The 23,084-nt window shown below is 35.4% G+C and overlaps 1 protein-coding gene across 2 annotated transcripts in view; it reads right to left on the reverse strand.

Moving 5' to 3' along the window:
• The window catches only part of NCAPD3 (non-SMC condensin II complex subunit D3), a 61,534-nt gene that overhangs the window by 34,294 nt on the left and 4,156 nt on the right, over window positions 1-23,084 (reverse strand). For both annotated transcript variants that reach the window (XM_033097174.1, XM_033097176.1), the window contains exons 3-16: window positions 20,721-20,883; window positions 13,973-14,157; window positions 13,142-13,309; window positions 12,972-13,033; window positions 12,690-12,777; window positions 10,812-10,945; window positions 9,288-9,360; window positions 8,391-8,516; window positions 8,002-8,254; window positions 7,491-7,547; window positions 7,148-7,237; window positions 5,170-5,243; window positions 4,488-4,622; window positions 3,492-3,712 (exon numbers count right to left, since the gene is read on the reverse strand). In XM_033097174.1, coding sequence (XP_032953065.1) covers window positions 3,492-3,712; window positions 4,488-4,622; window positions 5,170-5,243; window positions 7,148-7,237; window positions 7,491-7,547; window positions 8,002-8,254; window positions 8,391-8,516; window positions 9,288-9,360; window positions 10,812-10,945; window positions 12,690-12,777; window positions 12,972-13,033; window positions 13,142-13,309; window positions 13,973-14,157; window positions 20,721-20,883 — 1,829 coding nt within the window. The remainder of the gene's footprint in view (window positions 1-3,491; window positions 3,713-4,487; window positions 4,623-5,169; window positions 5,244-7,147; window positions 7,238-7,490; window positions 7,548-8,001; window positions 8,255-8,390; window positions 8,517-9,287; window positions 9,361-10,811; window positions 10,946-12,689; window positions 12,778-12,971; window positions 13,034-13,141; window positions 13,310-13,972; window positions 14,158-20,720; window positions 20,884-23,084) is intronic.

The raw sequence follows: 23,084 nt of genomic DNA on the forward strand, positions 1-23,084 counted from the left end.
TTTCTTCAGACTGACAGGAGTGTGCATGTGCACACGCGCACGCACACACACTCATTAATGAGACTTTCTCATTAAATGAAAAACAATAAAAAAAATTCTCAAAGCACGCAAAAGGCAACTATAACAAAATAAACATATCTACCCACAATAAGCATATGCATATAAATGAATGGTTTTATGAATAAATTAGTTATTGATTCAAAATCTATGCATATATGTCTCGAGTTCTACAGTAGATATCTCACAACGTAATTTTTACCTGATAAAGTTTATTAACAAGAATCACACAAAATATTAAGTGATGTTTACTATAGGAAAACAACAGAATGGGAAAAAAAAAAATCTCTGTACTTCCAGTTTTGAAATCTCGTATTTGGCTCTTCTCTGACAACTCACACTCTTCCACATCAGTTGAGCAGTTCCCAAAAGGCCTGCTAACTTGACAACCTCAATTAGCTCCACAGTTGATCATAAGCCATTCCCTAATAAGTCAGAATGTGTTTCAACAAAACCTCTCCTGGTTCCCTTGAAAAGCACTGTTGACCTCTATCATAGTTCAAAACAACCTTTAGTCCCCATTTTTTGTCACCTCTATTAGATATTATTGACCACTCTTTCTGTTCTTAACTCTGGTCTACCTATTTGGTCTTTTTTCTTTCCCCTTATATTTCTTTTATTCTAATACCTTTAATTGTGGATTTTGAAAAATTCTCTTCTTAGCCCTCTTATCCACCCAACCTAACCCTGGGTGACCTCATTCATTACCAAAGAGCTCTCCACTCAGACCTGCGACAAAGCATCGTGAGCATACATTTATAATTGGACTTCCACCTCCAGCTGTCCCTCTGTTCCGCAACTGTCCCTACCTCTGCTTGTGTGCCTCAGCCAATGGCAATCCCACTGACCAGTCATTTTAGTTAGAATTCTTGTAGCCTTCAGTCCTATAAGCATTTGCACTGCTGTTTCCTGACTGGAAACCCTCGCTATCATGGCTGCCTCGTTAATTTCTACTTATTCCACTTCTGGGAATGATATACCTCATGCCACCATCTCTAGGAAGCCGTCCTGAGCTGAAAAAGCAAACGAAAAAAAACCACGAAAATCACTGAGTGCTACATGCATTCCCTCTCTGCATCTATAACTCACTTCCTACTAAAACTGTGTATTATTTTGTCTCTTTCCACTAGACTATGAGCAACTTGAGTAGAGGAAGCGCCCTGATTTCCTTCAACCTTCAAACCAAATGTTCACCCACTCTACACTTCCACTTGTTACACAGCTCTGAATATGTGCCGTTCTCCCCATTTCCACTGCCTTCACCTTGACTCGGGTTCCCATCATCTTTAACTTGAATCAATTCAGTGGCAGCCCGTTTCCTCAGACTCTAGTCCTGTCTCTTGGTCACCAAACAGAAGTCCATTTACTACACTTCCTAAAATATAAAATCCTTTATTACTCTTCCACTTTAAATTTATCAGTGGCCTCCCCACCCCACCTGTCCGCTGTTTTCAGTCTACAGTCAAACTTCTTAGCTCGCTATATTACAACTCTCCAGTCTCTGGGCCTGGCGTACTTCTTCAGTTTCATCTTATGCACAGCCCAATAAGCACCATTCCCCCAGCTATACTGCAACCCTGTGGCTCCTCCACAGTACACTCTACCTCATGCAGGGCTTTGCACTGGCCGCCTTCCTTTTGCCCCCTTATTTATTAACCTTCAAGATTCAACCCAAATGTTGTCTATTCTGTGAAGTCTTTCGTCCTGAACATTTCTTGATATTCTAGTTACTTTCTGTTTAATAAAGAACTTATCACAAGATTTTGTTTATAAATGTTTATAGAACTCTATTGCCCTAACCCTAGTTCAGTGGTGCTCACACTTTTTCATCTAAACTTTTAAAAATTATTGACTACCTTCAAGGTCTGTTGTTTATGTGGGTTATATCTATCAATGTTTGCCATGCTTGAAATTAAAACTGAGAAATTTGAAAATATTTATCTATAATTCCTCTAAAAAAACAAGCCAATTACATGTTAACATAAATAATGCATTATTTTACAGAAAATAACTATCTTTCTCAAAACAAAATAAACTTGGTCAGAAGAATGGTATTGTTTATACTTCTATAAATCTCTTTAAGGTCTGGCTTAAACAGAAGACAGATGGATTCTCATTTCTGTCTCTAAATTCAATCTGTTTCCATACCATTATATGGCTTCTGGAAAATTCTACTGTACTACTAGGAAAGAATGAAAGTGAAAAATGCATATAACATTGTGGGGACAGAGCCAGGAGTGCAGTTTCCAGGCTCTCAGCCTCACGTGGAAAGGTGCTGGCTCAGGTAGTAAATGGCCATCAACTGTGATTGGATGGCCATCAGCTGTGGCCAGTTGGCCGTCAGTTGTAACCAGTGAGCCATTGGCCACTAATATAACTGCTGTGGCTATACTAGCAGAAAATGGGGGCTAGCAAGATGATGATGGCTCAGCTAGCAAAAGCGGAGTGCAGTTAGCATGGTGGATTGCAGTTAGCAAGTGAGGTTGGTTGGCAGAGAGAAGTGGACGGCAGGTTGCGGATAGTGTGGCTCCTGCTTCCTGTGTGTCCAACGCAGCCACCAGCGAGAATATAGTGGTATGACTCCCCTATCTATGGCTCCGTGGGTGTTTCTTTTTGGCCTCACCATATCCTGCGTTCTTATGCAGGGAGTGGGACCAGAGACTCCGCATGACACCCTGCATGACAAACATCTTAATATTATGACAAAAACAGTCTAAGCTCATGAATCCATCACATTCAGAGAACTGCTGCCCTAGCTCATTTCCTACGATGGCTATTCCAAAACTTCTTTACACTTAAGCCCCTCATTCTACCCTCTCCTTCCAAACTTTGGGCAAATAATTTTCTTCCTCAATTGTGGTAAAATATGTAACATAAAATTTACCATTTTAACCCTTTTTAAATGTATAGTTTAGTGGCACTAACTACATTCACATTGTTGTGCAATCATCCATTCCTAGAACTTTTTTAATATCCCGTACTGAAACTTTGTACCCGTTAAACACTAACTCCCCATTGCCTCTCCACAACCCCTGGTAAGCACTATTTTACCTTATGTCTCTATGAATTTGACTATTCTAGGTACCTCATATAAATGGAATCATACAATATTTGACGTTTTGTGTCTGGCTTATTTCACTTGGGATGTTTTCAAGGTTCATCCATGTTATAGCATGTATCAGAATTTCATTCCTTTTTAAGGCTAAATAACATTCCACTGTATGTATATACATACCATAGATCAGAGGCTTCATAAAAAAGTCACCACAAAAATGCTACGAGATTTTAATTAAGTCAAGAAAAACAGACCAAAATTGAGTCTTCATATATACTAACTAATTTAGAAAGCTAATTTTTCAAAATGAATACAGAAATTTATTAATAAAAACTTTTATAGCCTTCTATAAGAAAAACATGTCATATAATTAACATACCTCAATTCTTGGCTTTCTGTGCTGAGGAGATCAAGAAGCGCCCAAGCTAGCACCTGGCTGTCATCTCCACTGTGAAATTTATTGTAATGCTTAATGTTCTGCAACAAGAGCTGGTCAAGGCATTCCAGGGCCTTTTCCTGCACAGTGTTCTCACAGTCCATCACAACTGGGATGATCCCCATCAGCCAGGCTTTCTGTATCTGGATACATCTAGGGTGGGCCTTAGGAGTTAAAATTATGAAGTCATAAAGAAGTCTAATGCTATCAGAAATCTAAATACAAATCAGTGAAGTTGTGATCAACATTTTGAAATATGTTAAAAATAGTTGCACACACAATTAGACCATTAAAAAAAAAAATCAAAATCTATGGGAAGACAAAGTTCAATCTCCAGTTATTGCAAATTAGTGCATATTGAAATTTCAAACTTATAATCATTATTTTACTGTTAGTAGGAAATCAGCACTTTTTGGTAATTCAAGATCAAGAGCAAATAAATGTTTATCCTAAGGAGTAATCAGAATGCTGCCAGAGAAAGTCAAATTATGCATTGCTTAATGCCTTCTATCATGAAACAAAGAAATAAACACGCTTTTAAATAAAATCTTCAAAAGCTAATTATTTGGTAGACATAAAATTATATCTAGGATTAGTGGTTCTGCTCTTTTGGCAATATTATCTATATAGATCTTAATTAATAAAAATTAATCTAGGCTTCTGACCTCACCAAATTAATTTAAAAATTCATATTTCTATGTGAGATGTGAATTGTAGTCAAGAAAAGCTAACATTAGCATTCTTTAGCATTAGTTCATAATTAATCTATCATATGTAATAAAAAGATACTTCTTCCTTTCTTTTATGCTATATAATCCTACAGTACACTTTGTAGAGTTTCTAATGGTCAACATAATATTCAGTGACAGGCAATTATTATGCTGAATTATTTTTAATGTAAAATACCATGCATTAGATACAGAACACCTTGCTCCTCACCATAAGAAGCTCAGTAAGAGATTGCAGGGCCTGCTTCCGGACAGACACTGCAGGGTCCCGACATTGGTCCTGCAGAATTGATAGCTCTTCTTTCATACCCGAGACACTGCAGTGTTTCAAAATACTCACTAATACCTAGAAGGTGCATATGCAACATGAAGTGATGACATGCATGGCATAAATACAAAAAAAGCCAAACTATAGACAAAAATACTTCTTCAAGTTTGTGGTTCTTAACATTTTTGAGGTCAAGGAACTATCCCTCTTCCCAGTAACATCCCACCTTTTAGAATCTGATGAAAGCTAAGGTCTCTCTCCTGAGAAAATTTCACATACATTTTACATAAGCAAGTATTTACAAACAATTTGAGGGGTTTCACAAACCCTATCAAAATCTGTCCATGGTTCCCAGACAAAGAATCCCTACTCTAAAAAAAGAAATTAAGGTTATAAATTTGTGATTCTTAAAAAGCCAGCATCCCAGTAGGAAAGCTTAAAAACAGACAATCCCTCAGTTCATCTATGTTACTTAGATATAACAGGATCAAGATAAACTAATGTTATATAAAAAGCAAGTTAAGTAATGAATATGACTGGAGAGTTTTTAAAATATTCTCTTGTATTTTCAAGTTTTTAGTGCTTAAAAAAGAGTGCATTAAAGAATGTCTAGAAAAACTCATACCTGGAGCGCAGACTTTCTAACGTTGGTCTTCTCATCCCTGATTCTCTTTCTCAACATTGCCATGACACATATTTCTGTTGAGGAAATGCCAGTCATTAGAGTCTGAAAAAGACTGTACAGTATCTGACATATAATACCGAGAAAAATACTCTAATCTAAAAGACGGACTAATTAGGTTGTTTGAATCCTAAGAAATCAGAGTATAAAATGATGTAGAAATAGAAGAAAATCCAAATAATTAGGTATTCACAGTAATGCAAAAGGCGGAATTAGTGTAAAAAGAAAAAAGGCATAAATTCTGCAATATTAAAAATTCAGTTTTAAATCCTAGCTCCTATGTCTAAAATTTTGAATGAATTATTTGGATCTTCCATTTTGCTTAGCTACAAATAGGAATATCTAAACCATAGGGTTTTTTAAAGAATAAATGAAATAATATAAATATATAACAGCAGCTTTAAAACTTTCAATCACAGGCCTCTTTACACTATTAAAAATTATTGAAGATTCCTAAGAGCTTTTTTAAATGTGAATTATATGTTTTAATCTAAATTAGAAATTTAAACTGAGAATAGTAAAAAGAGTTAATGACTGATTTAAAAAAGGACGTCACTATAAATAGTATATTTTTTTAATAAGAAATATATTTTCCAAAACAAAAATTAGTGAAAAGAATGGCAGTGTTTTACATTTTTGTAAAGTCTTTAATGTCTGGTTTAATAAAAGACAGTTGGATTCTCATCTCTGCTTCTGCCTAAGATCTGTTGCAATTTCATGGGATCTCTGGGAAACTTCAATTATACTTGTGAGAAAAATCAACATGTAGAAAATAAATGATGTCTTAATATTATTATGAAAGCCGTATTAACTTCAAGGATCCGCTGAAGGAGGCTTAGGGACTCCAAAATACACTTTGAGAACTGCTGATCTACAAGAAAGCAGGTTAAAAAATGAACTGGAGGATGGGAAACAATAGAGAAAATAAATGAAATTTAAAAGTAGGTTCCTTGAAAAAGATAACAGAATTAACAAACTTTTAGCTAGACTGACTAAGAAAATAAGAGAGAAGATTCAAATTGCTAAAATCAGGAATGAACAAGGGAACATTACTACCAACCTTACAGAAATAAAAAAGATTGCCAAAAAAAAGACAATGAACAATTTTATGTTAACAAATAAGTAACACAGATGAAATGCACAAATTTCTACAAAGATATAAACTACAGGTACTGACTCAAGAAGAAATAGAAAGTCTGAATATACCTATAAGTAAAGATATTGAATTAGTAATCAAAAACTTCCTACACATGCACAAAAGCCCAGGCTTTCATGAAGAATTCTACCACATGTTGCAACAAAAATTAACATCTCTCTCTCTCTCTCTCTCTCTCTATATATATATATATATATATATATACACACACATATATGCCTCTTGTACTGCTCCTTAAGAACTAGAACTATATTTTATTGAAGTCTGTATCTACAATGCCTAGCACAGATTAGGAGGAACCAGATAAGTTTACAGAATAAATTAATAAATCTAATTACATAATTAATCTCTAAACACATATTCTTTTTTTCTCTTATCTACTTATCCATCTTTTAAAATCACTTATCTAACCATTATTTCTATATTACAGATTCTGACAAGAGCCCTCTGTGATAGAGAGGGAAGGTGTTAGGATCAGAAAGTGACAATTAGGAAGTTTGCTGACTTCCATGTGTAAGTGACATTCCACTTATCATGTACTGAACCCCAGTATTTCTGTAACACTTGAAATATAGTATAGTGCAAGGACATCAATTAAAGATATAATAAAATATAAATAATATCACTTTTAATAAAATAGTTAATCCGATTTTTAAAGGTGAATCAATCAGAAAAAAAAAAAAAATCCAAGGATTTTAGACTACTTACAGTTTGTCCAAAATCCAACAGTTATTACTCATCTGACTGTGATAAAATCTGACATACCCCTAGATCCAACTGTGTCACCACTGCTGTCTGTATTTATCAACCCTGAGCTTCCAGAAGGGTTAAGTGTCTGCCTCTGACAGGAAAAAGCTTTAAAATAGTAAATTAAAAAAAGGTTCAGTCATTAAGGTAAGAATTTGTTATACGTTTTAATAATATAAGCATAGCATATTATACATTTAAGTTACCATGTCATTATTGAAATGAATTTCAATTTCTTTGGTGAAAAAAAGTATATTAAAATAGGTAAATATGGATATAGAAAAACATATTTCAAATATCCAGCAAGTCCTTTAAATAAAAAGACAATTATTCAATTTTCAAAAATATAAAGGCCCATTACCTGATGACTCTTTTAGTAAAGTACCAGGGTGGCTCTCTACTCCTGAAATTGTAGAACCTGAAAGTAAGCAGATAGATAAGAGGAAAAAAGTCATAGTATCATAAACCCTGAGTAAATATTCAGAGGAATCAAAATCACAATAATTATCCCTAAAGAAAAGACAGTGTCTAAACTGCTGACAATTAATAAATGTTCTCCTTGGGTATGCATTTGAAATGTATATTAGGCCTAATACAGCGAATACCCAACAATGCAAAGTAATAGTGAAAGCAGGCAACAATTTTACCTCTACAACATGAATATGTGAAATACTTAAAAAGTCCTTTCAAATGTATCAGGCTTGTCTAAAAACTTATTCAGCAATAAAACATACTGAAATAAGTTTATAAGGGTTAAAATATATCATACCAGTTATCTATTTTTTTTGCCACAACAAAGAATGATTTCCCTGCAGTTCAATTTCTTGACAAATACAAGACCAGGTCCATTACATGACAGTCACCAAACTTACTGCTAATGAGAAACTCCAGTATGCTCTCCGATGCACTGGTAACAGACAACTCCAGGCAATGTGCAAAACTGGACAATGCCTTGCTGCGGACAGTTGGTGCCTTGTCTAAACAACGGTCAAACATAATGTTCTGCACCAAGAACTTATGCTTTAAGAACTTCTGATGCTCCAAAGAGAGTGTGTTATCCACCTCTCTTTCCGGCAGCTCCAACAGAGCTAAGGCAACATCAAGAGTGAAAACCCTGTGTGGGATCTGGTAAAACAAAATCAAAAGAATCTCCATCAGGCAGGAATTAACAACCAAAGGAGCCCTTATGTATTCAGTCCTGGCTGTCATTAGAAGGTTACAGAGCCAGGAACAAAGATTTTATGCAGATATTATCTCTTACCTTGGAACTTCGTGAATATCTGTAAAGCCAGGCGATGAATGTAACATATTCCCTACAAGGAAGTTTGCTGAGAAGCTGGACCAGGGACTGAGCTGCATAGGTGCGATACTCTGATTTATCTATCACCTGAAACATAAACAGTGAGAAGCTGTCTAGCTGATTTCTACCCAGACAACTGAGACATATAAGTGGCAAATTAGTAAATGTAATTATAACTAGTTCAGTGTGATCCTTAAGTGTTACAGAAATGACTAACAAATTTCAGGTTTCAGACCCCTTTGAAAATTAATGTGTAAGAAATCCGTAAGCCTTTTCCTGAGAAATACAAGTTTAACATATAATTACAGACAGGTTATGGGCCCCTAAGTTCCACAGAGTTCAAGTTGAGAATCAACTGTCCAAACTATTATAAAAATTTAAGAGCTAATCACAGACATTTGAACATCAACTGGAGATTTGGTGATATTAAAGGAATTACTCCGCATTTTTTTAGGTGTGTTGATATTTTGTGGTTATGTTTTTAAAGAGTTCTTATCCTTTAGAGATACACATAAATATTTATGTATGAAAGAATATGATGGAATTTGCTTCAAAAAAAATTCAGTGTGTTTAAGTGTTGGGGGGAGTTATACCTTTTAGGGGTATAAGTGACACAAAATTGTTGAAGATGGGTGCTCAACACCCTATTCTATTTCTTTATATATTTGCAAGTTTCCAAAGTGTGAAAGGCTTTTTTATTCCCAAAAGAACACCATCTAGGGGAACATCTAGCACATATATTAAATAAAACTATATTTAGTAATGATACAGACTCATTCCCAAGAACAAAAACACACAACTTACCTTTATATATATTATATATACTTTTAAAATTATTATTATTATAGCAAATAGTACCTTGGCACAGATGTGCTGGAGTAAGATACGAAGAACTGGGAATATACTTTCCTTTAGTTCATCCACAAGTGAGCTATTAAAAAACAAAAAGCACATCTGTTGTTGACAATGTAACTGTAATTATAATAAAATAGTCATTTTCCTTGACTCTTCTCAAAAACCACTATACCTGTTTTAGAAATCCTAAATGTTAAAAACAACCTACCCCCATAATGGAAGCATTGTTTCAGCGAATAAAGAGTAAAGACAAAGTGTCATAGCAGAAAACTATCCCCTACTTCCCATGCATGGTGTCAGAGAGCTGTTGCCAAGTAGAGATCTACAGTCAGAGAGGAGCAAATGTGCAATCTTCTTCATGACTCTTCTGACTACCTACTAAATTTCACATTCAGATTCTAAATTAGTCTATTATTAGTCTATATTTACCCTTTTTTGGGGTAAATAATAGACTAAGACACAGTACCACCTCATGGTAGCTCAGTGAAATGTGACAACTTCAATGCATCTGTAACAGTACCTCTCCAAACTTTAACTCAGGAAGAAATTATTAGATTGCCCAGATTTGACCCATTTTTAGTGTTAAGTTTATTTGTACCGTGATATGAATACTACTCCAACTGGACATCATGAACTCTGATGGAAAAACCGAAGCAAATGGTTAAAACACTTCAGCTATTTAAAGTTTAAAACAGTCTTTAGAAAGAGATTTTAGTTATTTAATGTTTAAAAAATCCTTAGCAAGAGACGTCTACTCAATGATTAGGTGACAGTCTATACCTGGATTTCACCATTCTTAAATCTCCATCTACACTATATACTGTGTATAACAGCAGGTATGTACATACTCCATATACATACAGACCACATTTCTCCACCACCTCTACACTGCATGCCAAATAGTCAATAAAGGAGGGAAAGAAAAAAGCCAATGACAGTAAACATGTCTTCCCCAATAAAGCTAAAACATGGAACTTTTTAGGTGAAGTTAAGTGACTCATGAGGGAAAAATCAGTCTATCGATTATCGCAAAAGAAATAAAAATCAGCTTAATTCTTTCCTCAAGGAAATATTTTCTGTAGCGGGAGGAGAATAGAAAAGTGAAAAGAAAGAGGGAGAAGTGGCAAGGAACAAAAGGAAAGACTTAGAGAAGAGGGAAATAGAAAAAAGAACAGGAAGAGGCAGACTTGCTAGAGTGGTCAACACTGAAGCAGATGACGATGATAAAACAGAGAAGCAACTGTCATTTCTCAGAGGCTGACCTTCCAGGCTGGCGAAAATCAAGCTGGAGACTGGTGCTGGCCCATGAACTACAGATTCCTTATCCCTTCCACAAGGCTCCAATGCAGAGACCCAGAACACATGAACCAGATGAGCTAAGAAGTGCTTTATTTTGAGTCCCCAAACCATAAAGAGGCCAGAAATTTGTTAGTTTCCATAGGTGTCAGAAATCTTGGTTAGTATGGGGCCAAGAAGACTAAGGGAAAGTGATGAAGAGAGTAAAAATCCAAGCTGTGTGTGCTTCACCTGATAAACCGGACTGCCTGGTTTCTACTATTGATGACTGGTGAAGTAATAGCAAGGGGGACACGATGGGATCCTTCACCTACTTCTAACATTAATATTACATTTAGCATTTGATGGAAAACACAACCGATAACCTAGAAGAGAAAAGAAAATTCAGTTTAAGGCATAACAGAGAATCCTCAAAGACCACAGCAAACCATTTCAAGGATCTGAAGATAAGTCAGGTTGACAGCAGTTTTGAGGTGAACACCGGGGATATATTTCTTAGACAATTCCCAGGTATTCAATAAATATACAATGTAAACTGTGAAAACATTCCTTAGAGATAATGATAGGAATATCATCCAGCCTCTCTCCCCACCCTCTCATATTGTAGCTCACCAGTTAGGACAAAAAAATAATTAGTTGTCACTTGTAATGGCAAAGAATGCTATTGAAAATCCCTTAAAGAAAAAGCAGAAAAATACTTTATACTTGTATTTTACCTGAAGTTTACAAAGCACCTTCTAATAAAGCATTGAATTTACTCAGTTAATCCATTTACTCATTCAAATAAAACATTTACTAAAAACCAAATTTGTGGCAGGTATTACATTAAGCACATTCATATATATTATTAAATTTTACTATATTTATCTAAAACTTCATAACAACTCCATGAGGTAAGCAAGGCATTTTCATTTTATGCATATTATTATTACCATCATCATTATTATTTTGTTTATACATAATGAAAGAGATTCCAAAGGTGAGTTGTCCAAAGTCAGTTCTGGCTAAAACCAATATGGTCTAACATCAAGTTAATATTTCCATGATTAAAAAATACTACATCTTAAGAGAAACAGTGGACCTAAAAAGATTAACTTTTCCATCCATCTTATCTTTTAAAATGGAAATTAAAAGCATTACTGTAAATTCTATCATATCCATTATTTCAAGCACATAGAAATGCTAATGACATAATGAATAATAAAATATGGAATGTTTTCTAAACTGGAATTGTGTTTAGCATTTCACAGGCATTCTTTCATTTAATCCTCCTGACAAATCTGAGGAAGATAAGCCTTTTATTCCTTTTTGTTCAGATGAGAAAACTGAGGCTTTTGCAAAGGTAAGTAACAGATAGTTATACAGATAGGCTACACAGACAGTAAGTGGTGGAATCAGAATTTGAACAGATGTGCATTACCCCAAGTACCCCAAACCTTCTTATCCACCATGTTACTGCCCCTGGAAACTAAGTGCATCACAGCCCCTAAAAGCCACCTGACCATGGTCTATCAAATGTTTTGCAAAATCTTGTTTTATGAATGACATCTAAGTTTAGTAACACCATAATGCTCAAAAAACCCTAACTCAAATGTTGAGAGTAGTGATACTGTTAAGGTAACTTGGGGAGCAAAATCCATATATGAATGCTAACAGGAATGATAACCAGTAATATTTCCATAGAATTACCAACTAAAATAATACACATACTAATTGAATTACTGAGGCACGCATGAATTTCCAAAGGAAACTTGAAAATTCTGCCTGTCATTCTTTTTAGAGAAATTTGGTGAATATTTCTATAAAAGTAACCTCTGTTCAGTAGCTTATCTGTTCTTCCTATCTAATTCATACTGGAACCATTTTTTACATATGAAACCTAACAATAATTTGGTGTGGCCACCAAGTATTTGGATATAAGTCTGGTTATGAAGAGTAGGCAACAAATAGAAATGGTGATGCTTTTTATTATACAAATGACATAAGGTCATGAAAATAACCTAGTAAACTAAAATGGCATTATATCAAATACTTCCAGTGTTTTTCCTTTATATGATTGCATGCTTTCAATTCAATTAGTTAACTAAATTAGATCCTTATGTCCTTTACCTTGTCTCCTTCTCCATGAATTGGAGAGCATAGCAAATACAATCCATAATAGGCCAGTTCTGGTATGTACTTTGCTTGGTTAAGGTTTCTAAAGAAAAAAGGCCAAAGATTAGTTAATGGATGTGATTTTACTTGGAATATTCCCTTAACCGTGTAAGCCATAATTAAATGAAAAAAGTCTACCTGTGTACCAATTAATATAAAATGGCACTTATACTTCTGCTGGAGCAAAATTTATTATACTATATTTAAATTTTAGCATTGGAAGAGTTAATGGCTTACCTGGCTTGTGTAACATGAAATTCATGAAGAACTGGCTCAAAATTAGTTAATGCCACAAAGACCTAGAAAAAAGATACCAAGAATAGGCCTGATTTTTTCCTACTCGTTAAGTACTAGCCATCATCTGTGCCTTTTAAGGTTGCCCCAAGTTTCTTGGAATTTTTACTTACCTCTATACAATTCTGTATACACTGTGGTTTTTCTTTCAGGGAAAACTTGGACAGAAGCCTTAGAAAATTCTTCAAAAGGTGAAAGATGGCATTTCGAATTTGACAAAGGTCCCAGGCAGAAAAACAAATACTCTCTTCATCTTCTTGTTCTTCTATAATTTCATCCATCTAGATTATGAAGAAATGCATAGGTGACTGCACAATAATGCCTAACACTTTGTCCCATATGGCTTTCAATTTACTCAAATCACGTCCAGTGAAACGCCAGGGAGTTGCTGAGTTGATGAAGTGACATGACTCTGACCAGGTCCCTTAACTGCTCTAGGTCTCCATGCCACAACGGTAAGTCATTGGACTAGATGACTGCTACAAGTTTCTAGCTCTATATTTTTATGTCAATGGGAATTCTTATGTTTCTTAGACATTTTCACATCAATGAACCTCTACCATCCTACCTAGTCACAAAAGAATTTGGAATTAATGTTATTCTTACACTCTTATGGACGTGAGTCCTGAGGACACTTCAACCACACTCTCTAATGACAATAAGATAATGTGGCAAATATACCATTAGCAAGTTGTCAAGCACACCTGGGGAGAAATGATGGGGAGGTTGGAAAGATCTCAATAGTATGTAAAGCCCAAGAGGCAACCTAGTCCTACCTAAGAGTTGATGATACTTTGGGACCTTTTGGTTATCATCATTATGCCTGAAACCATATTTTATATTTTATATATAAACCGTAACTTTATATTTTAATATAAAGTGAATTCTTAAATCAAAATCACACGTTAGTACAGATATGCTTTATTATTCCACCTACTTCTTACCTCAATATCCTCTTTCCTGCGTGGCTTTCCTCTTTTTCTATGCCCTCTTGAAACAGCCCGTGAGTTCTTAGGCTGTTCTTTCTTTCTTTTCCGACTCAAGTTAGATTCTTGAGGCCAGCTCTTTTTTAGAATCTGTATACATTTGTCAAACATCACTGGGTGGAATACTTGATTGGCTACACTGCCTATTCATAAAGAATAAAGAGTAAGCAGGTTAGATTTAATTGTTTTGAAGTATGTCAATAACAACAGATAAAAAATGAAAAAAAGAGAAAACAAGCTTTTCATTAACTTTGAATAACAATGACCCTTTCGCAAAAAAGGATCATTCAACTTTAGCCTTAAGAGGTGAACAATAGTGCTGATCAAAATAAACACAATATTTCCGTATTTGGTCACGAGGAAGTAACTGGTTTTATACTTGTTTTCCTACGGTAAACAACTATAAAACTGGACAAATATTTACAAAACAATCATTTTAAGATAAGGACCAAGAGACGGCATAGAAATAAAATCCCTGAGATAAGGGAAACAAATGAAGAAAGCCCTAAAATTGCCCCAATTTTTGTGTTTTGAGGCAATTTCTGGACAGCAGCAGAAAAATAGTGAACCCAACCACATTATTATGTATGGTCTTATTAAGTTGAGACTACAGAAATGAAAGTCGGAAGGCTGGGGTAGCTGCAATATAGGAAGCAGAGTACCGGAGAACAGGAAGCTAAATAGAAAAAGAGCGTCAGAAATCTGCACAGGGTTGATTATAAGGTATGCATGCATGGGGTAAAACTCCACAAAGGTGGGCAAAGAACAATTTCCAAGGAATTAGAAGATGAATAATTTTTAGAACTCACACAGGCCTGAGACATTTGAGTTCTGACCAGCCAGAGTGGAGAGAACTTGTTAACTACCTGAAGCATTCAGTAGAGACTTCGAAAAGAAACACACCTTAGTATCAGGGCTAACCTAGCTCTATGGTAAAAGCTACTTTAAATATGCACTAAAACAAGCCACAAAAGGATCAAGTTAATCCACCAGTAGTTGACTATCAAAACATACTTAAACACCATTTAAAGGAAAACAACAAAATCAAGACACTCAATGACTTAACCTTCAAAATGTCCACCAGCCAATAAAAAAGTACTGAACATGCTAAGAAACAGGAAAATGTGCCCCATCATGAGAAGAAGAATCAATCAATTGAAACAGTCTAAGAAACAACAGAGGTAATGGAACTAGCAGGAAAGAACCCTAGGGCAGATATTATAAATAAGTTCAAGAATTAAAAGCAAAATAAGCAAATTAAGAGCAAACAAAAAGAGAAATGAACATTTATTTTTAAAGAACCAAATATAACTTCTTGATCTGAAAAAGAAAATTTTTCAGATGGGCTTAACAGTGGATTAGAAATTATAGAAACAAAGGTAAATGAACAAACAGTAGAAGCACATAAACAAAAGTGACCTATGGGAATATATTAAGCAATCTACCATGAGTAATTGGAGTCCCAGAAAAAAGGGAGGGAAGAAAATACTTGAAGTAATAGTAACTGAAAAAAACTCCAAATTTGTTAAAACCCATTAAATCCACAGATCCCAGAAGGTCAAGGAAGCCAACCATGAGAAACACAAAGAAAATCACACCGAGGTGTAGATAATCTAATCAAATGGCTGAAAAAAGTAATAGTGAAATTCTTCAAAGTAGCCAGACTCTTCCCCCGAAAAAGACACAAAACAGAGGAACAGTAAGAATCATGCAGACCTCTCAGTAGAAACTGATGTAAACCAGAAGACAATGAAATAACACCTTGAAAACAAAATCTTTCAACCTAGAATTCTATATTCAGCAAAAACATTCTTGAAGGCGTAATAAAGACATGTTCATACACTCAAAATCCAAGACAGTTAATGGCCAGCAGACCTGCCCCACAAGAATGTCAAAAAAAGTGCTTTGGACTGAAGGAAAATTATGTGAGATGAAATCTTTTAAATATAAAAAAATGGTTTTTTATGTTTTATTTTGTTTTGTTTTTTAAATTCTTTAAAAGATAACTCAAAGATAAATATTGACAACGAATTGTGGGGTTTACAACATGTATAATTACAATACTACAAAGAAGAGGAGGGAGAAAGTATATTGTTTTAAGGTTCTTGTATTATCCACAACTTGTAGAATATTATCCGGAGATACACTGCTTATTGTATACCAAAGGCAAGCTCTTAAAACATACACATAGACACACATGCATGCAAAGAAGTGTACTTAATAAGCCAAAAGAGGAGATAACATGAGATACTAAAAAATACACAATCCGAAAATAGGCAGAAAGAGGTAAAAAATGAAACAAAAAACAGATAGGACAAATAGAAAATAAATAGCAAGGTGGCAGAAACCCAACCATATAGATAATTACATTTAGTGTAATCTGAACTGTGTAAACATCCTAATAAAAAGGCACACAGTAGATGTTGTCACAGTGGATGAAAAGAATGACCTAATGATAAGTCTAAAACATATTCTTTAAACATAAACACATACATAGGTTAAAAATAAAAGCATGGGAAAGGATGTACCAACCAAGGACAAATCATAAGATAACTAGAATGGCTATCTTAATGTCAAAGTAGACTTCAGGGCACGGAATACAACCAGATATAGAGGAACATAACATGATACCAAAAGGTCAATCCATCAAGAAGACATGCAATTATAAATGTTTGTATCTCGCAGATTTTCAAAATACCTTAAGTTAAAACTAAGAGAATAGAAAGGAAAAATAGACAAATTCACAATTATACTTGGAGATCTCAACATTCCTCTCTATCTGATAGAACAAATAAACAGAATATCCTGAAGGATATAAAAGACTTGAACAACCCCAGTAACCAACTTGAAATAACTGACATATACAGAATACTAGATCTACCAAAGGCAGAATACAAATAGAAGATTTACCAAGTCAGGCTCTATGCTGAGCCATTAAGAAACAAACAAAACCCTCAGTAATTTGAAAGTATGTGCTATAATCTCAACATAATTAAGATAGAAATCAATTACAATAAGATTTCACAAAAGTTCTCAAATATTTCAAAATTAAACGTACTATTGGGTTGGTGCAAAAGTAATTGCAGTATGAAAGGTTAAAAATTGCAAAACCTGCAATTACTTTTGCACCAACCTATACTAAATAACTCAAGTATAAGAAGAAATCACAAGAAAAATTAGAAAATTGCTTTGGCTTGAATGATAATGAAAACAAATCATCAAAATTTGTGGGATGCAGATAAAGCAGTACATAGAGGGAAATTTATAAGATTACTTATATTAGAAACAAAGAAAAGTATGTGAGAACAGAGATCTATGCATCCGCCTTAGGAAGTCAGAACATTAAACTCAAAGTAAGAAGGAAGGCAATAATAGAGGTAAGATCAAAATCTTTGACATAAGAAATGGACAAACAGGGGGGCCGGCCCAGAGGCTCAGGCGGTTGGAGCTCTGTGCGCCTAACGCTGAAAGCTGCCGGTTCGATTCCCACATAGTCCAGTGCCAGGTGGCTCAGTTGGAGCGAGGGCTCTCAAACACAAGGTTGCCGGTTCCACTCCTACAAGGGATGGTGGGCTGCACTCCCTGCAACTAACAAGGGCAACTGGACCTGGGGCTGAACTGTGCCCTCCACAAGTAAGATTGAAAGGATAACTTGACTTGGAAAAAAGCCCTGGAAGTACACACTGTTCCCCAATAAAGTCCTGTTCCCTCTCCCCAATAAAATCTTAAAAAAAAAAAAAAAAAAAGAAATGGACTAACAATAGAGTATAATTAATATCAAAAGTGGGTTCTTTGAAATGATCAATAAAATTAATAAACCTCTACCTAGACTGATGAAAGGGGAAAAAATAAATATAAATTACCAACATCAGGCACTAATCAGGACATATCACCACAGACTGTACAAACAAGAAACTTCTTTCAAAAAAAAACTCCAGGCCCAGCTGGCTTCACTAGTGAATTCTACTGTGGAAGCTAAAAAAAATTAATACTTTCCCTCCCACCTCTAAGTTCTTCTAGCTGGGCTAATAATCAAATTAACAGAGACAGATTAACAGGAGAAAATAAAATTTTAATACATGTGCACATGTATTAAATTCACATATACATGAAAATTCTAAAGACAGTTGCCTCGCTCATATGATATTATGGACAAAGGAAGAAAGAGGGGACCGACTTAGATTTCAGGAGTGATAATGGGCGCTTTATAGGTCGCTGAGGAAGTGGGGAACACAAAGGGCAGGCAAATTGTTGGTAGGCAACTCAGAAACAATGGTACATGGGGTATCTAGCTAACAGGTAACAGGCCCCTGCCTGAAGCCCTCCTATTTACCATACTTAATTCAAATTAGGCTGCTAAGGTGAGCTCCTAAGATTGCCTTCTTGGGGTAGGCCTTTCCAACTGTATCTCTAAGGTAGGAAGAGGGAAAGTCAAGGGTTCTTTCTGAGTTTTTTGTCTCCTAATAATCAGCTTAAAACCAATATCCCAAAAGGCAGTTTCAGGGTGGCAAAACTTTGGTCCCCTTTACTACTAAAAATTTAAGGAAGAAAAAAATCAATTCTTCACAAACTTCCAAATATAGAAGAGGGCAAGAACACTACCCAACTTTCTATGAAACTGGTATTAATTACCCTGAAACCAAAACCAGATAGACATCTCAAAAAAAGAATACCCCTTATAAATATCCCATACGATGATAAATGCAAAAATCTTCAATAAAATATTAGGAAACTAAAACCTGGCAACACTATACACCAAACCAAGGTCATGCAAAATTGGTTTAACATATGAAAATCAATCAATATTATGAGAATAAAGAACAAAAACCGCATGATCACCTCATAGATGCAGAAAAGCAAATGACAAAATCCAATACCCTTTCATAATAAAACATGCAACAAACTAATAATAATAACCCTGATAAAGACCACATTCAAAAAACCCACAGCGAACATTATACTTAACAAAAGAAGTCAAAGCTTTCCTCCTGAGATCAGGAACAGATGCCCACCTCCCTGCCTGTATTCAACATTGTACTGGAGGCAAATAGGCACAAAAAAGAAATAAAAGGCACCCAGATTGGAAAAGAAGAAGTAAAATTATATCTATTCACAGATGACGTGATGTTACATACAGAAAATCCTACTAGAAATAATACATGAGTTCAGTAAGGGTACTCATTTGCAGAGTACAAGATCAATAATCAAATATCAACTGTAGTTCTTCTATACACTAAAAGTAAATAATCTGAAAATGAAATTAGGAAAACAATTTCATCTACAATAGCATCAAGAATAATGAAATACTTAGGAATACAATTAACCAAAGAAGTACAAGAGTTGTACACTGAAAACTACAAAATATCATCGAAATAAATTAAAAACCTAAATAAATGGAAAGACATCCTATGTTCATAGATTGGAAAACTTAATGTTGTTAAAATGTCAATATTTTCCAACCTGAAGTACAGATAGATTCAAAGCAATCCCTGTCAAAATACCAGCATTTTCCCCCCAGAAATTGACATGTAAATCCTAAAAGTCATGTGGAAATGCAAGGGACCCAGCATAACCAAAATAATCTAGACAAAAAAGAATATACTATGATAAATATTAAGTATCCATGGCATCCCAGTCATAATCATAATCATAAATAAGAAACATTTAAAAACAGAAGGTAATTGGGAAGAATATGACTTGCTGGAAAGCTCCATAACAGCCACCTCTTCACTCTGGCATGAATCTCAACCTTAATTAGAAGGAATGGACTCTAACAGCGGAAGATCTAAAATCGCCACTTTTCTGAGAGAGCCCACTGACAACTGAGATGTTGCTTAGCAACTAAGTTTTTTGGGAACTTATTTCAAAAGTCATTATGGGAGCATTAACAATAATACAAATGAATGTTCAAGGCTTTATGTATCCTTTTACCAATTCCCAAATCATAGGGAATAAATCCTTAACATTTATTTCAAATGCATTTATGTACACAATGACAAGCAGCAAAGCTGATTAACCCTGTTGATTTTCTTTTCCATATGACCTTTGGGCTCTCCACCTACATCCCCCTCTATACTCAGCTCTCTTTTGCCTTCGGTTAGAGTAGGAAGAAGAAGGAACTCCTTCGCTGCTCACAGGAGGAACAGCCCTAAGTGCTCTGATAATAAGAGAAGTGGAACAGTGCTCACAAATAGATTCCTTTCCCACGCTTTCCTTCATCAAGCATTACTTTCTCATGCTATTCTCATGCTTTCCTGATTGGAACGGTTTCAACCTGTCCTTCCACACCATATAGTAGGAGAGCTATAACACAATGACTCCCCACAGCAATTTTTCTCAGTCTGAACTGGGAGTCAGGAGAAGAGAGGGGAATATGAGAATTTTAACTAGGTGGGGTTGGGTGGGAGTGGGACTCTTGTTAGCTTGGAAACATTCCCCCTCCACCCTTGTCCCTCTCGGATTATTTGTCCTGGATTATTGACACTGCATATCAGAAAACAAACACACTTAAAAATGGGAAAGATATTTCTGGAACACTTTTGTGTGTACTTCATAGACTTATTCTCATTTAAAGTCAGAGCAACTCTATGAGATGGGTTACCACTGCTCCATTTCATAAGTGAGGAAACAAAGTATAAGAGCTCAGAACAACGTAGACAATTTTTAAATGACAAAAGATGTGTTCTGTCCTATCAAATACACATACCTGGTATTTCTAATAGCAGAAAATAAAGCCCAGCGGCATGAAGGCCATATTCTCGATATTGTACACTGACGTTTTTCTTATGGACTGTTTGAACAAAATGATAGAACAATGCCACCAGTGCACTGTGAGAAATATTGTTCTCAGCGAAGAAGGTCCAAATGCTCTGGGATAAAGGGTAAATCACAAAAGCCAATGATTACAGAAATGAAAAAATCTCCAATTATTTGATTTTGGTAAGTACTTAGTGTCTTATAAAAAGGGAATAGACCAGCTTGGCACCTAATTATAAATATTTGCCAACTCCAAAGGGACTAAAACAAAACATTAAACATGTATTATTCAAAATTACAAACATAAATAAGTATATAAAAAATTTAAATAATTAAACTTAAAAACATTTTTGGTAAGTTTCAAGCATATATATTTCTGAAATTATTATAGCTAAAAACTACACTAAGACTTTTGGATACCCTACATGAGTGACTACTCAGACAAGTTACCTCTCCATCTACGTTAAATGTACCCAAATTCATCAGTCGCTCTAATTCCTAGTTGAGGAAATCAGAGCAATTTATTTAAATTTAAATGTTCTATGGGTAATGGAAGCAGGAAAGGAAAATACCTGAATGTTTCTCCCTCAATTGATTTCAGAAGTAGCCTAGGTGAGAAAGGAAATAAACCCTAGAATATAAACCACAATTTTATTACTTTTGTAATTGTTTCATGCTTTCTCCTATTAAACACATGAAGAAGAAATGGCTTATTTCTATAACCAAACATAGCAGGAATTAAATATGGTTTACCATGGTGTACTTTAGAAAAACAATCAGACCTTGTACTTCCTGATCCGCTGAAAAGACAGGGAAAGTGATAGGTAATGCCTTGGGTTAGCCACACTCCCTAGCACATGCCACCTTACAGAAGGGACCATTTAGAATCATTAAGCACTCTTTTCCTTTACCATGAAACTTCTGGAAGAAATACCCCCTGCCTTAATAACAGTTGCATCCTCACTCCTAATACCACTTCAGCTCCTAAAATTGCCTGTAACTGTAACCCAGGCAGTTGCCGATGACAATCCAATCACCTCTGCCCCAAATGCCTTGGTCTCAGGGCTGTCCTGTCTCAGGACACCTGCCTATCACCTCTACTGCACTGGATTCCTGGGCCACTTCCTAGCCTTTGTGTCAGCACTCCCCACACTTCTGATTGCTCCTCCTCAGGTGTCCTTCAACCAGCTTTCTGAATTGTCCTGTGTCTCCTCCCTCCTACTGATCTCAGGCATCTCTGCAATTCAACCACCACCTTGATTCAGAGGACTCTCCCAGTTAGTTGGTTGAATTTTAACTTCTCTCCTGGTCTTTCAATCCATGTTTCCAACCACCAGTTACATCTTCCTAAGGATCTCTGCACAGATGCTCACATTCAAAAGACTAAAACTGAACTAATTTTTCTACTTGACCTTGCTCTTTCTCTCTTATTCCCTACACCTCTGCTAAAAATATCATCCTCCTAGCTTTGAAATTTGATCGTTCACATTTTCCTTTCTCTTACACCCTGCAGCCAATCAATTTAGCACTTTACAGATTTAGCTTACAGATTTGTTCAGTGTTCCAACACATTCTTAAAATTCTATATGCCGTTTATGCTACACCACTCATGATTCTCTCAGCCTTCTCTACATAGTCCCTGTTGTTTCTTCCCTAGGAATGCCCTCAGACCCTAATTTCTGCTGGTCAAGATTCTAACCATTTGTGAAGACTTGCCTCTGGCTACTTTCTTTCTGGAACCTTCCCAATCTTACCATGCTCCCTTTTCCACACCCCTATCAGATGGTATTACACTTCTCTTACAGCAGTTTTTACACTGCGGTTCACCAAGTATTTCCAGCTCTCCTCCTAGAGTCATGGTGGCTCTCAGATTCCCCAGCCCCCTGCAGCTGAATGTGGTCTCTGGACCTATTTTGACCAGTGAAATGGGAGTAGGAGCTGTAAGAGCACATGCTTAATTCTTCACTCTCCCTCACTGGGATGGTCCCTGACATAGGGAGAGGCTCTGTATTTTAATCATCACTTTATCTTCTAAGGTACTTAATGCAGTATTTAGCATAATGCTTAATGAATGTTTAACAGGATGATTTAATTTTTGAACATCTATGTGCAATTTATAATTGAAATATTTCAGAGATGTTAACATCTAAGTATTTTTTATTCTGGTACCTAGCCCTTCAGTTTTTTTTTTGAAAAGCAGTTAATGATCTAAATATTAATAAGCACACTGGATAAAACTCAATATTTAAAGGAACTCTTTGTTCCAATTTTAATTCAACTAACGACTTCTCAGTGTAGTAATACCAGATTTTCT

The sequence above is a fragment of the Rhinolophus ferrumequinum genome, chromosome 25 (assembly GCF_004115265.2).
Source record: "Rhinolophus ferrumequinum isolate MPI-CBG mRhiFer1 chromosome 25, mRhiFer1_v1.p, whole genome shotgun sequence".
Classification (NCBI taxonomy): domain Eukaryota; kingdom Metazoa; phylum Chordata; class Mammalia; order Chiroptera; family Rhinolophidae; genus Rhinolophus; species Rhinolophus ferrumequinum.